At 34.3% G+C, this 13,573-nt stretch overlaps 1 protein-coding gene across 3 annotated transcripts in view; it reads right to left on the bottom strand.

Annotated features, from left to right (window-relative positions):
* LOC143244716 (E3 ubiquitin-protein ligase DTX4-like) overlaps positions 1–13,573 on the bottom strand; it is an 85,352-nt gene that overhangs the window by 14,694 nt on the left and 57,085 nt on the right. For all 3 annotated transcript variants that reach the window (XM_076489866.1, XM_076489869.1, XM_076489867.1), the window contains exon 9: positions 5,520–5,681. In XM_076489866.1, the coding sequence (XP_076345981.1) occupies positions 5,520–5,681 (162 nt within the window). The remainder of the gene's footprint in view (positions 1–5,519; positions 5,682–13,573) is intronic.

Raw genomic sequence — 13,573 nt, 5'->3', positions numbered from 1 at the left:
TTTATCACAGCAGCAACTAAAAACCCAGCTTTCCAGAGATGTAATGTAGCAAATGGAAATAGAATTCACTGAGTTTTAGCACTCAGCAGTGGATATTCATCTTTTACTGATATCCAAAACTCAGTTCCATGCTGCCAAATTTTGTTTTTAAAGTCTTGTCACAAGACAGCTCAATAAGATTTTCTTCTTCTGCAGTGGTTCACTCAGATGGAGCCTTAGCCTTGAATGGGTCTTGGATCCATACAAACTTCTCCATGTCTTCTGGAAAGTAATTTTCAAACCAGTCATTGAGCTGTGTTAGATGCTCCTCAAAAACAGCTTTTAATTTGTGGGTAAAATCAACCTCATTGGATGTAACAAACTGCTGCAACAGGAAAAAACAGTTTTTACCACCACCTTCATTCATTTTTCTTCTCCACAGTTGTAATTTTTTTCTGAAGGCTGAAATCTTCACTGCTAGTTTCAGAATCTGTGTATTGCTTCCCTGCAGAAAGAGATGCAACATATTCAGTTTTCCTAAGAAAATGCACAGATATGCTAATTTTGCCAAAAAATCAGTATCCAAGAAGTTCTTAGCACATTCGTGTTCTTCTTCTTTGAGATAAGAGTAGAATTCCTATTATAATTCGAACACACAGGACAGTACATTCCTACAGGAGAGCCATCACGAGCTACAGTAGCACAACAAGGAGGTGTGCTCAGATCCCATATCCTCACACAGTTTTTTAAAAACTTCACCACTTTCAACACTCTTTCCAGGACTAGGTTTAGTGGAGGACTCAGGTGCTTTGACACAAGAACTTAATATGAGTGCCTGCAATCTTCCATAACAGCCAGACATAGAGCAATTACCATTAGTACAGATGCCAATGCATTTAGTCCAGTCTCAGTTGTTTTCACACATAAAAGTGTCAAGGATGTTAAGTCTTGAGCCTTTGTACCTACAGTGATACTTTTACAAAAGAGAAGGTCTTCCATAATTTTGTCACCATCCATGAACTGTGTGTAGCATATCAAAGGAGCATCCTTGTTACTATCTGTTGCCTCATCTAGCTGTAATCTGAATTCCATCTTTTTCATTTTTTCAATTAGCTAATCATTGAGGTCTTTGGCCATGTGTTGGATTATATTAATGATAGTATTGCTGGATAAAGGCACCTTTGAAAGCAGTCTTCCAGCACATTCATCAACTATAATGTTCATCATATCCACTACAGCCAGTAAAATTAGTTCTTCTGCAATGATGTGAGACTTTTTACATTTTGCAACTTTATGTGCAACCTCGTAGGATGCTGGCAAAGCAATGCTGTTAGGATGATTGGTCACTAAGTAGCATTTTAGTTTACTTGGAAGCATGCATTCTGGAGCCAAAACGTTTAGACATAATACACATTGTGGATGCTCTTCATGATTAACATCTACCAAAGTAAAACCAAAATCAAGATAACTATTATCATATTTCTGATATTTCCATTTCTTCACAACTTTGCCACTGGTCTGTGATTTGTCATCCTTTTCTTCACTCTCACACTTCTTTTAAATGCTAAAAAATCTTTTCATTTTTATGCACAAGGACTAAAAATCAACAAAATAATTAATTCACTGAACTTCGTTAGACCTCACAAACACTCGATCACAACATCCTTCAGTCATTTCATTTACTGAAGGACCCAGACAGATGACAGATATTTATACAAATATCTAAGAAATGAGAAAGTTCAAGAAGTTACTGGCATAGCCAAAATATGAGGTCTGTTCAAAAAATACGCGGACTGTTTGAATTGCGCGGCTCCAGTTGGTTCCAGGGGAATCTGCTTGGTGTCGCTAGGTTCGCACAGATCAGCTGATTACGACGCCATTTCCCGATTGCAGATATCTTCATTTGTGTATTAGCTACGCAGTTTTAAGTTAAGTGCGATTTTTTCGTTTGACGGATTTCAGAATGAATGACCTGAAGGAGCAACGACTTGCTGTGAAATTTTGTGTTAAACTTGGAAAATCTGCAACTGAAACTTTTGCTATGCTTAACACGGTTTACGGTGAGGTTGCTATGAAGCGTACGGCATGTTTCAAGTGGCATGAATGTTTTAAGGATGGTCGACAGTCCATTGAAGATGATGAGCGTCCTGGACGTCCTTCCATGTCAACTGATGACCCACACGCCGACAAAATCAACACCCTGGTGCGGGAAATCGATGTCTGACTGTCAGGGAGCTTGCTGAAGAGTGTGGGATATCAGTTGGATCTTGCTACGAGATTTTGACCGAAAAAGTGAAGCTGCACTGCGTTGCTGCGAAATTTGTGCCTCAGAAATCGTGAGTTTTTGGCCAAACACTCGATCACTTTTCTTCCCCACCCCCCTACTCACCTGACCTTGCTCCTTGCAATTTTTTCTTGTTCCCCAAACTCAAAAGACCCTTGAAAGGAAGAAGATTTGAGACGATTCCCGAGATTAAGGCAAATGCGACGAAGGAGCTGTAGGACATTACAAAAGAAGCGTGCCAGAACTGTTTCAACAAGTGGAAACACCATTGGAATAAGTGTGTGTGTTGAGGAGGAGAGTACTTTGAAGGGGTCCCAGACCTGTAACTTCTAAATAAAGTACATTTTGTTTTATGACGTCAGTCCGCGTATTTTTTGAACAGCCCTCGTACAAGTAAACAGAAACATATCTTTAACATTTGAGAACATCATTGAAAGGAATGTAGCGTGATCTAATGTTAAAACTGGGAACTACCTCGAGCTAGTAGTTCATTCAGTGTCTGACAGATGTCAATACTGCTGTGTTTCCCTCGAAAATTTGAAAAATTCTGCAGCGCAAAATTTGGGAAACACTTCTACAATGAGTAATTTATATTACATTTCATACTTCTTGGAGGAGTGGAAAACAAATTAGAGAAGATGGAATGCCTAAAGAGTAAATGTCACAATTCTCATATGAGGGGAAATTCATGATTTTTTAAAACATACTGTCATATACAATTATGAACTTAAAACTTACATACTATTAAAATTTGAACTATTAGCTATATTTTTATGCCAAATTTATTTGTATACCGTAAAAAGAAAGTAGTTTAAATTTTGAATGCAACTCACTACAACATCATGGCATGCACAGAAAAAGATGCCTGTTAATGAAAGAGTTAAGGAACAGTTAAAAGATGAGAGAAAGAACAATACCTCAAAACTGTTGATTTTATCAACAGATGCAGGGTAGATGTCAAACAGGACTTGTATGGCAATGTAATAATCATTTGAAACATAAATATGTGAATTTTTCAACACTTTCAACAAAAAATTCTAGATAAATGTCATAATTTATCATGTGAAAAAAGTAGCATCAAATTATGAAATCTGTGTGAATGTTTTAGGTGTGGTAAAATCTAGTTGAATTACAAAATTCTCTGCAGAACAAAAGTGTTAGAAAGCTATGAAAGTCAATGTTACACAGAAAGCTGCAAAAATCAATGTTACTCAAAAAGCTATGAAAGTCAAAGGAAAACAGAAAACTATGAAGTCAACAGAACACAGATAACTACGAAGGTCAATGTTACTTACAAAGCTGTGAAGGTTAATGTTACTCATAAACCTCTGAAGGTATGTCATTGTGGCTGCTGGTTATAGATGCAGTGTTATACGTTCATATTGATAACTAGTTATGGACACAGAGTTGTATGTTCATGATTGTTACTAGTTTCAGACACAGCACTACAGATTCATAATGAATATCAGAGAAAAGATGTTACATACTTATACTTTTGTAGTACAGTTTTTTCCCCAAAGTTTTTCTTCATAAATCGCCCAAAGATTTTCAATAGGATTTAAGTCCAGAGAGTTTCCAGGCCAGTCCAGCACCTTTATTCACGTTGTAGTCATAAAATTCTTCAGAAGTTTCAATGTGTGGCATGGAGCCAGATCTTGCTGATAAATGCCAGATCCATCTGGAAATCTCTTTTTCAATTCTGGAATGACCTTTCTCTGCAAAACTTCGATGTACTGTGGTCCTCACATCATATACCTCTATGATATGTAAGCCTCCAATGCCACAGCAGCTGAAAAAGCCCCAAACATCTTCTTCAAGAGATGTTTTACAAATTGATTGATGTGAGATTCTCGAAGTTTCTCACCTGGAGATCTGAGAACATGCAGACTTCTTTGACCATGTACTAAGAAATGAGTCTCGTCACTGAATAACACCTTCCTTCATTGTTCTTGCACCCAGTTCTTGTATTTCAGACCTCATTGATATCGTTTTTTTCTTCACTGAGTTGGTAAAAGTTTTTTGACTGGTCTCCTTGCCCTTCTAATGCAATTTCGAATGACAAAATATTCCTCAAAATTTCATCATATATCCCAAAAATAGATCAACCATACTGCAAAACACAGTTAATGACACCGTCTGGGTGAAAAAAAGACTATTAAAGGAAATCAGCGAGTCCAGTGAGCCTACAATGGCTGCCATGCTGAAAATATTGTAAAATGACCATTTGTTTCAATTAATTTGCACAAGGGTGTAAGAGGTTTAGTATGTTATATTAAAATAATTTTGGAGTCTCACTATGTCATTAGGATGTAAGTTGTTACATCCAATTATATTTGATGACTTTGTATCTTAAAATAGCCCTGTAGCACAGTTTCCACTGCTAAAGGCTTTAATGTTAGGATTTCATGCCCAAATCATATCCCTTCTCTTTGGCTTTCCATAAGCCATCAAGTGTATGAGGATGATGGTTTCCCAGCATTCACTTCTATTGTAGAGAAATTTAGAGACTTCACTGGAACAACTTTATTGTGAATAAAATTAATACTAATTTCATTTATTTCATGCTAGAGATATTCAAACATTGAAAGAATATTTTATGTAAGGAACATGCATCATTTCTCCAAATCAAGATGTGTTTTCTTTGTGGTGTATACATGGTTGGCTTCTGCCATTGATCTTTGTGTTCCTGGATTCTCACCTACTACAAGATGCTACACTTTTCTTACAACATTTGAGGTGTAGATTGGCCAATAAACCAAGCCGATCTACATTCAATTGTTTTCAATGCCATTAAGTATAAGATATATCTCTCTCATCTTTGAAATTCTACATTCCTTATCTAAGTATATGAATATTTTGTAAAGAAATTATTGTCACATGTACTTCCTAAATGTAATCAATTTTTAGTGGTGTCATATTACCTATAAAACACCAAACAATGTCAAAATATAATTCTGATACATTACATTCTACTATGAATTTACAATCACTTCACCTGCTGATTTGCATATTCAAAACTATTTTAATGTAACATAATCAAACTTTCAGTATTAATGCTATTTGCATCTATTGGCATACCCACCAGAGCAATAAGTTTGCAGAAAAAATATTAAAACAAGAATGATGAAAGATGTGATTACATTTCTAAAGCTCGAATATTAAGGATAGTTATAATTAGAAATTTCTTGTGGTTGCTGTATTTATAACTTATGAAATTCAAAAGTAACCAGATCCTTTATTTTTAAACACAGCTTACCTGGATACCAGCAGAAATATTGTAGATAATGTGTATAGTACTATAACCAGGGAAACCAGGAAGAGAGTAAGGTATAAGATGAAAATCCATTGATCCTGGAGGCTGGATACCTGTTTTTTCACCATAAATTGTTTTACAAGTAGGACACTGCAAATGGCCATCCTAAAAAAGACAGTTTCAAACAATTTATCTCTCTGGGTTCTATAATATTACTCTATATAATAATATTCTATAATATTATATAATATTACATTTATTAATTGGTAAGTTCTTAGGAGAGCATTAACGAAGTGTGCATAGGGTTAGTTCAGTAGTTTTGGAGAAAAAATATTAAATATGATACTGAAAATACACAAAACTAGGTAAGCTCTTGGTAACATATACAAGTCAGTTGTGCATAAAAAATCAGATGTGTTACAAAAGTATTTGTACTCAAGATATGTCTGTGAATTGATTGTCCATCATACAGTGTACACACTATATTTGTATAACCCCAAAACATATGAAATGCATATCTTCATTTTTTTTTTCACAATCACTATTTATTCATCTCTATCTCAACCTGTTGATAAATCAACAATGTAGTATGAAATAAACAGTTGAATAACTGGCATCAAGTACATAATCAAATGGTGAGTGGAACACTGTGAAAAGTCCTGAGTTGTTTAGGTTTACTTCCATCCTTACACATAAGGTTAAGCAAACAAAACATTCACATTCTTCTGATAATTTTTTTGGAAGTCATATACATAAAAAAATAATTTCAAAAATAGATAGTTAGCATTACTACAGTTTAAAACAAACTCCAATGTCTATAGTTTCCTGCCCAAGTGATTATTTTGGCTTAAAGGCAAATAAATTTAACAAAAGTCAGTCATGGATAAGCATATAGCCTAAATTATATTTATTTGAAAAAAACAACAAATATTTTAATTATAATTTTTCTGTGACATATGTTAATTTGTTGAGCTAATATTAAGCAGAATAGACTATATTTACTAAATGGAAAGCAACTCTTTTTATATTATACTACCCACCAAAGGAAGTAAGTATAAGGGAATTCCTAAAACTGTCTGACAAATATTAGCACTATTATGGAAAGGTATAATTTTTCTACACTGAAAATAGATACATACCTTCTCTCACATATAAAACTTCTCTTGATTTTGGACTGATCTTTAACACAAAAAATTAATTATCATCTAATCCACTAGCTTTTTTATATCACTATGTTTCTGTTGTTCATTTAGCATTCCTAGCATATGCAACAACCCTCCACTGATAAGAGCATGACATGCACTCTTTCAGGAGCTGCCTCCCTTTATATTACATTCTGTGTACCTCACTTTTAAGATTGCCCACACCATAAGAAACAGAAACACTAAAGTGTGGGTGGAAATGGAGAGAAGCATGTGAGAAAAAGTAATTATCTGCTGGGAATCTATTTTAAATGTGGAAAAATGATAACTTCCGATATGACATACATCTTCCTTCACAAATAAAGCTAGAACCCATGTTGAGTAGGTAAAGGAACTAGGAAAGAATAACAGACTTCCTAAAAGAAAGCATTCCTGGAAAATTTAACAAGTGTATGGTAACTGTATGAAAGCACACTAGAGGAGGACTGTACCACTTTTAGAACAGGTATGCCCTTCACCAGTGAAGAAGTAAAGTATGACAAAAGAGGCAGTATCAAGAACCTAACCAATAATGGAAAAGCCATGGAAGACATGGTAGAAAGACTCATCCCAGACAAGATTCCACACCCGATCCTTGGCATTACAAGGTGGAGAACAGTGACAAATAATCAGAACTATATAAATATATATATATACATACACAAATCATAACCATAAGTAAACAGGGTGAAATATTGCAAGCAACTACAATTACAACGATGGGAGAAAGCAAACACTGATAACCAGACCAACTTCCACATTAATTGTGAGAGTCAAGAAATATGCCAAACTTAGAATTATGGGATGGTGCTTAATAATCAACTCAACCATAAGAACAGGGTCATATCTTGTAGTTGGTATTACAAGAAGGCACTGAATAACAGCTACTCAACTATGTTCTCAGAATTGTGAGTAGAATGTGTAACATTTGCTCAACCATATGTAACAGGATATAACATGTTCTGCAACCAGTATTACAAGGTGGAAGAAATCCTCTGAAACCAATCAAAGGAAGCAGGGAAAAAGACACTCTGCAGCTGGAATTACTAAAAGGGGGGACATTTACTGATCTTAATTGTGGGAATAGGGTACTGTCAACTTGAACTCATTATTATGAGGAAAATCCAGCATTAACTGGTCCAGTTTCCTCCCACATTTGACTCCTTGGAGGGAGAAAGGTAAAGGTTTCCAGCTCCATCCTCTTCTCAAAAGAACAAAGAGAGAAACTGTAGTATATGTATATCACACTCTTGAGAAAAGCTTTCATGGTCCACCATTCCAGTGACTAGGAACTGGAAAATGGTAAGGGAGGGTAGAATTATAATGGAGAGTCCAGAGGAACAACACACCAGAGAATGTATTCTCACATATTATAATTTATTGTATTATGCATGTTAATGTACTACTACTTCAAATAACTGAAAATTTGAATTTAGTAATTAATTAACTGTTAATATGCATCAAATTTATGTTATTTGCCAACAAGACTGATAAGCACAATTTCCTTTTTTTAATAAATATATTTTAATGTATTAACATAAAAAAATACAATTTAAAATAATGGTTATTACTAATAGTTATTACAAATGATGGTTTATATACAACATTTTATGAACTTACAGACAACACAGAGTCTTATATCAGCTCTAGAACTAAATATTTTATTAATGATCCAAGTCCATGATGAACTAAATTAATTCTGAGTTGATATTTTTGCACCTCGCTTGAGCTAATGTCTTTCTTGACTAGCCTCTCACCAGATAGAAATTTGTTCCTTCCAGCAAAAATATTTAATGTCCTCACAGGAATAACAACATCCAAAGTAGTTTACTGAGAGTTGAACAGTTTGTAATGGTCAAAATCTATAACCTTCCTAGTCTGATTCTGTATTTTTCCAATTAATAGACATTACTCACAATTATAGCTTCCTAAGTCTACAGTTTGCTGACGGCAGCTGTCTAATAATATTATCTTCTATCTCTTGGTTCTTTTTAGAGGAATAACATGAGTTTGTAGAAATTTTGACACTGTTTGAAATTGACATGTGCTTTCATCAAACAAATATTGTTGCTCTTCACTTTCAAGAATTCTCGAATAGCATATATATCACATACAAAAAAAACAACAACACACACAGAAACAAGTGTAGGCACTAAAATAATTGTACAACATTAAATCTGTTACAGTGCAATGAGTGACTGAAAAACCCTATTTTGAAAAGCAGGTTGTACCAAATTTATGAAAATACTAGTGGGAATGGGTAGTATTCAAGTTCTTCTTTATTCATGATAGTCCATGAGTGATAGTCCACCACAATGAAATAGATATAATGCAACATACATTGCCAACTAAGCTGCTTGTGATCATGCTGAACACCCCATCTCAACAGCTTGAAAATAAGCATCTGCTATGTTGAATTTGGTCATCCAAAAGCCTGGAATGAAAACCTGATAGAGTGACAGAAAGGATTCCTAGCGAAACGAGAAGGCTCAAGAAACTGGTTGAGAGGGACAGATTTATGATGGGTCTCCAATCTCTGTACTTCTTGGGAATGACACATATTCGAGAATAAAAACCTGGAAAAACTGGAAGTAGTAGTTTGATAGCATCTTTAAGCAGGAGCTCTGGCATAACCTTGAAAAGACGAATGCAAGAAACCAGATTATTTGATAGGGAGAAAGGATTACGGTAAGATGGAAGGGGAGAAGGAGACCTGAAGTGAAAAGAAAGACCTCAGGCTAAAACTTGGAAAATTCACTTATCTATGAAAAACATTCCCCAAACCTCCTCAAAGGCGTCAAGCCTGGCCAACACAGGACACGAACCCACAGTATATTCACCAGTATGGCTGATGCTGCTTATAATTTATACAGTTTACATGAAGATAAGGGCAAGAATGACTAGATACAAGTAAAGGATAAAGTGCAGATTTGGATGTGAAACAACTATATGATAAGAAGAGAAGATGGAAGGTTGGAATAAATGATTCACAAGTGAAGAAAGAGAATTATCTAACCTAGCCACTTAAATCTGTAACTCCAAAAAATCAATGCAACCCAAAAAATAGTATCACACACAAAAAAGGAGCTGCCCACAAGCACCTCATGGAAGATAGGGATGAGGTGAAATTCCTTAAGTGCTTGTCTCTCCCCAGCAGGCCTAAACAATAAATAAAACATGTAACGAGTGAAGAGGCAGACAAGGAAAGTATTGTCAAAGTTGACAACAAAAGAGAACCAAGTTTTTTTGGAAAAGCATTAAGAGAATGATGAAAAGCCTCTAATAACAGGTGCACAGAAGAGAGGTAACATAAAACACGAGTAAGAGCAAAATGAATCCTACAACATTGTGCCTAATAAAAAAATAAGAGCCTGAGAATTAAAACCCCATAGAGGTAAAAGAAGGATCAAATGTTGAGAAACCAAATAAGGATTAGGAAAACGATGAAATGTCACAGAATGTTGCTCAGAAACACAGGGGGGAGACCAGAACCAAACAGAATTTGAGACAAAAGTGTCTGAACATGACTCTCTATATCTGGGGATGGAGGAAAAATACCTAAGTAATCTGGAGAAGGGAGCTCACTTAACCCTATTGCCAGGGGTCATAGGTTAAAGGTCATGTCATCATGTTTTTGACTTGCCTTGAAAAATTTATAAATTTGTGTCACTATGTTTGGCATAAAATTGCAGATTATAAGGCAAATTTTAGTACTGTACATTATTTAATTTCTTAAATTAAAAATAAGTATTAAAAGAACATACCTAAATATTGATTTTTTGCATGTCACATGGTATGTTAAATGCAGCATTGATTAAAATTATATATTTGTGATGTTTACTAAAAGTTATATAGTTCTATATGAATTAGGAACCCAGATTAGTGACATTGACAAGATAGAATATAAAATAAGAACCTCTTATCTTTTCTATTTGCTGATTTACTGCTTCAAGAATTGAATCAGACATAATGGCTGCACCCATTTCTTTTCATTTTTTGAGACATTTGTTTATGTAAACCCACTTCTGTTTCTGCCATGTGAATATCAAATCAAAAGCTCAGAATGTTTCCCCATGTAGTTCTCTGAGTCTTTTCAAATTATTTGGGTGGAAAATCCTTTCTTTTTACTATAGATTTGATTAGGACAAATTGACACTTTAGTAAGTTTGAAATGCCATATTTTTTGAGACTCAAATACAGCTTAGTTACAAAGTGTGATAAATAATAGTGAAATTCTCTGGTACTGATATAGGAATTTACGACTTGTAGTTATTTCAAATGTATTTATAACTCCTAAATAAAAAGATAGAGAGAAAAAGAGTATTTCATTTCATATTTGATAGCAACTTACAGCAAGCAGCAAACAAGTACAAAGTTCAGAACTAGAAGAGATAATTGTTTGCTTTACTTCTTTATTTACTATCCTATACTTTAAGAAAAACAACTCTACAAACTTATTTGTAAATAGTAATAATGTATATACATATACAATGCATTATCACTGAAATGTGACTGTATTTTACAAAATACTAGTCCACTAAGACATAGCCAAGACAGGTCACTTTCTAAAGGCCAGTTTCATATTATTGCATATGGTAACATAAGTTCACACACACACCATGTCATTGCAATTTATGTGATGTTACTCAGGCATGAGTAAAAGGTCAGTAAAATAAAATATATATAAATATATAATGTTATGAGATTTAAAGTATTTGTGCTTTCATGTTATAATCTGTATCTATTCTAAAGTGAAAAACATAACTTGTATTTATTTCCTAATTTTTTATGGTGGTTATGAGGTTGATCAAATTAACAGACTCCATATAGTTAGGGTAGAGAAAAATAATAGGCAAAGTATAAAGTTTTACTAAAAATAATGGTTTGAAATGTAATTAGAAGGTTTTGGATGAAGAACAGTTTTTAATCATAGCATGAAAATCACTATGCACCCAGACTAGTAATGAAACAGACTTAATATTTTCACAAACAAATCTTTTGCAAAAATAGTTCATTAAAAAATCTGAATTTATGCATAAGTATGAATTGTAATTATTACTAAGAGTGTACTGAATTTTGTGAAGGTACATATACAACATTAAAAGTTATAGTATAAATACTTAACATATGCAAATATGTATATGAACATGTATTTTATACTGAACCTGTCTCAAAAAGGTTAACAGGGAAGGAGGAAAACCAAGTAATCTGAAGAAGAGAGCTCACTTAATAGGGAAAGGGATGGATCATAAAATACAGAAGTTGCAAAGCTGCAAACCTGAGTAATCAACTGCAGCAATAATGTTGAAGGTCAAATGTTCTCCACTGTTGCTTGGAAAGAGACATAGAAAGCAAAGGAGCATAAAAATCTTGCCCAGATTCTTCCTTCAACTCATGCCCCTCATCATCAGCTCATGCCATCTCACGTGGAGAAAATGATTAACTAGGCCCCATGTAGGAAGCTAACTCCTGCTAAACCAAAGCCTGCACCTTCACAATTAATAGTGTTGAATGCATGATTTCAGTAATAAGGTTAAACATGTCTCCAGACAAAATATGAGCCAATGTAGTAGAAACAGTAAACTGTGAGTTCATAATTTGCAAAAAAATGTGAGAAAAATATTTAATAAACTCTAAACTATAAGCAAACTAATTGGAAAATAAATCGAGAAAAAATATACAAATGGAAACAAAACAATAAATTTCCACACAAGAAATCACAAGCAAGTGAGAAACACATCCAACTAATAGCATGCCAACTAAGAAAGTAAGATATACAGAATATAATACAGAGGGAGCCAGCTGCTCAGGAAGTATGTGGAATGCTCCTATTGGTGGAGAGTTGTCTCATGCATTAGGCATACTAAATGAGTAGTGGGAACTGAGAGGTATATTTTATACCTTTTTAGCCTAGTGCATTAAGCGATAATTATGGTTTTAATGCATTAGAGCGCAGTTCAAGATTGAGAGAAGCTTTACATGTCAATGGAGGTATATATTGAATGGGAACTTAAAATTATATCTGTACACTGTTACCTCACTGCTATAAATATGAGAAATTTGTGAACCTAATATGGAAAATGAGAGGTGTAATTGTCTGTTGTGGGTGAAATGAAGGTCATTAAATAAAAACCAAGTAAAACAAATGATTGTCAACCACTGGGCTGTGAGACATACAATTATAGTTACAAGCCACCACAAGCTGGAACAATTGTAACTGCCCTAAACTAACGTGTCATCCACTACATATGTGAGCTTTGATATGCAAAACATGATAAAACCTTGCCTAATTAACAGGAAAGTGCAAAAGAGTGGTGTTGCAGCATGCATGAACAGCAAAAAGAAAATAGAGAAACAATCACAAGTCTTTTACAGCAAGTCTCGAGTCTTGATTCTCTATTAAAAAAAAAAGAAGAAAGAAAGATATTTGTACTCCTTAAGTGTGAAAGCAAATCTAGCTTGAGTGTGCCCAAAATGCATTCACAACACATTCTCCCTGCTGCTGATTAATCAGAAAATGGGGCACTGTGATGCACGAGTATCTCATTCCATTTGACAATGGAAAAGTATCCCCGAAACACAAGGTCAAGATGAACACAATGCAAATATCCCATAAAGAGCAAATAAGTTCTACGATCTTAACCAAATTCGGTATACTCCACAGTTAAATCATAAAATATTTAAAAATTTTGTAGATAAGAAATACATATTAATGGTGAGTAAGGTGTGTTGTATTTGCACATTGCACTAGCAGAAAAACAACAAATACAGCATCTTGCAAATGATCAAGAAATTACAAATTTACAAAGTGATAATATCACTAATGTAGGATGAGAAAGCAATGATATCACTTCCACACAATCATTAAATGATAAA

The sequence above is a fragment of the Tachypleus tridentatus genome, chromosome 2, assembly GCF_004210375.1.
Source record: "Tachypleus tridentatus isolate NWPU-2018 chromosome 2, ASM421037v1, whole genome shotgun sequence".
Classification (NCBI taxonomy): Eukaryota; Metazoa; Arthropoda; class Merostomata; order Xiphosura; family Limulidae; genus Tachypleus; species Tachypleus tridentatus.
The sequence above is the reverse complement of the archived record's forward strand: the minus strand, read 5'-3'. Positions and strand labels throughout refer to the sequence as shown.